The following is a 1,752-nucleotide window of genomic DNA, read 5'->3' on the forward strand; positions in this document are numbered from 1 at the left end:
TTAGTTTTTAGAATTTATAGTTTAGGATTTAGAATTTAGAATTTATAGTTTTAGAATATAATGTTTAGGTTTTAAGTATAGGATTTAAGGAGTAATGGTTACGGATTAGGATAAATTTTTTTAAATAAATAAAATAAATATTTTATTTAAGAATATAGATAATTTGTAGTATTTTTACAAATTTACATTGCATTATTTATCTCGTTTAAGTTGCTACATACTGTTGCTGATCGGGAGTTACTTGATAACCGACAAGTCAAACAATCAGGTCTATCTCAAGTAGTTATCACTATTGAATGACTTTCAGAGGTGTCGCGGTCTGTCTTGGGGATTTGCTGTACTTGCATGGACGTACCACTCTTTATGTTCTGCAGCACATCGAGATACTACAGACATTGCTAGGTGCACTCCGCTTTTGATCTCTTGGATATACCATAGATTTCTTCAGTGGTGTTCACCTGAGAGACAAGTTCTGACGTATCTTATGGCTCAGAGGTAACTATTATTGCTTATGGTTTTTTTCCTTTTTTTTATTTATGTAATTGAACATCCTCTTGCATAAATTGAGACACTTTAATTGTTGCATATGTCCATAGGTTGATAGGTATGACCCAATAGAGTAGAGACCAGCACGACTAGAGAATCTTTTTTTGATGGCGTCTGTCGTTAAGAATTAAAAACATAAATTCGTTCACACTGTAAATGAAATAAATAATGCAGTATAAATTTGTAAAAACGCTACAAATTATATATATTCGTAAATAAAATATTTATTTTATTTATTTAAAAAAATAAGAATATTTTGGAGTTAAGCTCCAAAACGACGAATCTTAGAAATCACTTTAAGACATATAAACATTCTCCTATACAATAAGGAAGTCTATTTCTGATTCTGAATAAAAAAGATAAAAACTTTAGGGAAAAAAATTTCTTAATTCACATGCAATAAGGCCGGGCGAAATTAAGATGAAGAGTGTTGACGTGTTGCTATGTTGGTTGATTCACTTGGCAGGGGCTCACACCGTGGGGTTCTCTCATTGCAACAAGTTCAATAACAGAATCTACAATTTCAAGAGCCACACTAAAGTGGACCCCACACTCAACGACCTTTACGCCTCGCAGCTAAAATCTATGTGCCCGAGAAATGTGGATCCAAGGATTGCAATCGACATGGACCCAACAACACCACGGGCTTTCGATAACGCTTATTTCAAGAATCTTCAGAAGGGTATGGGCCTGTTCACCTCAGACCAAGTTCTGTTCATGGACCCAAGGTCCAAGCCTGCTGTGGAGGCTTTTGCTAGTAACAGCAAAACCTTCCACGCCAACTTCGTCGCTGCCATTACCAAGTTGGGCCGAGTTGGAATCAAGAATGCGCAAAATGGGAACATTCGTTCAGATTGCTCCATCATATGATTTTCAAGGAACAAAAGAACAAGATAGAATCTTTAAGGGGGTTGGTTAATCCGAGTATATGCTATGGGGGAGATTATTAATAATGAACAGAATAAGTTCATTAAGTTGCTTGTAAATCTATTTTATGTTGTGCTTAATCGTAACTGTTTAAATTTGTTAATGTCTTTATTGGCATCATCTTCTCCTGCGTTCCAATAGGGTGTCTTTATTTGTTAGATATATACTAAAATTAGTTATTAGTATAGAATATATATTAAAATATAAAATATATATTAAAAATAAATTAAACTACATATATATTTATATACATATGTATAATAATTGATTTGGACATTT

The 1,752-nt window shown here is 33.3% G+C and overlaps 1 protein-coding gene across 1 annotated transcript; it reads left to right on the forward strand.

Annotated features, from left to right (window-relative positions):
* On the forward strand, window positions 952–1,611 carry LOC107634434 (peroxidase 50-like). Its single transcript, XM_016337939.2, has one exon. It carries the CDS (start codon window positions 967–969, stop codon window positions 1,414–1,416), a length of 450 nt encoding a protein of 149 aa, XP_016193425.1. The 5' UTR covers window positions 952–966; the 3' UTR covers window positions 1,417–1,611.

Source organism: Arachis ipaensis, chromosome B03 (assembly GCF_000816755.2).
Source record: "Arachis ipaensis cultivar K30076 chromosome B03, Araip1.1, whole genome shotgun sequence".
Lineage (NCBI taxonomy): Eukaryota > Viridiplantae > Streptophyta > Magnoliopsida > Fabales > Fabaceae > Arachis > Arachis ipaensis.

Coding starts and splice junctions, on each gene's coding strand:
- LOC107634434 (XM_016337939.2), top strand. CDS start 967: ATGAAGAGTGTTGACGTGTTGCTATGTTGGTTGATTCACTTGGCAGGG.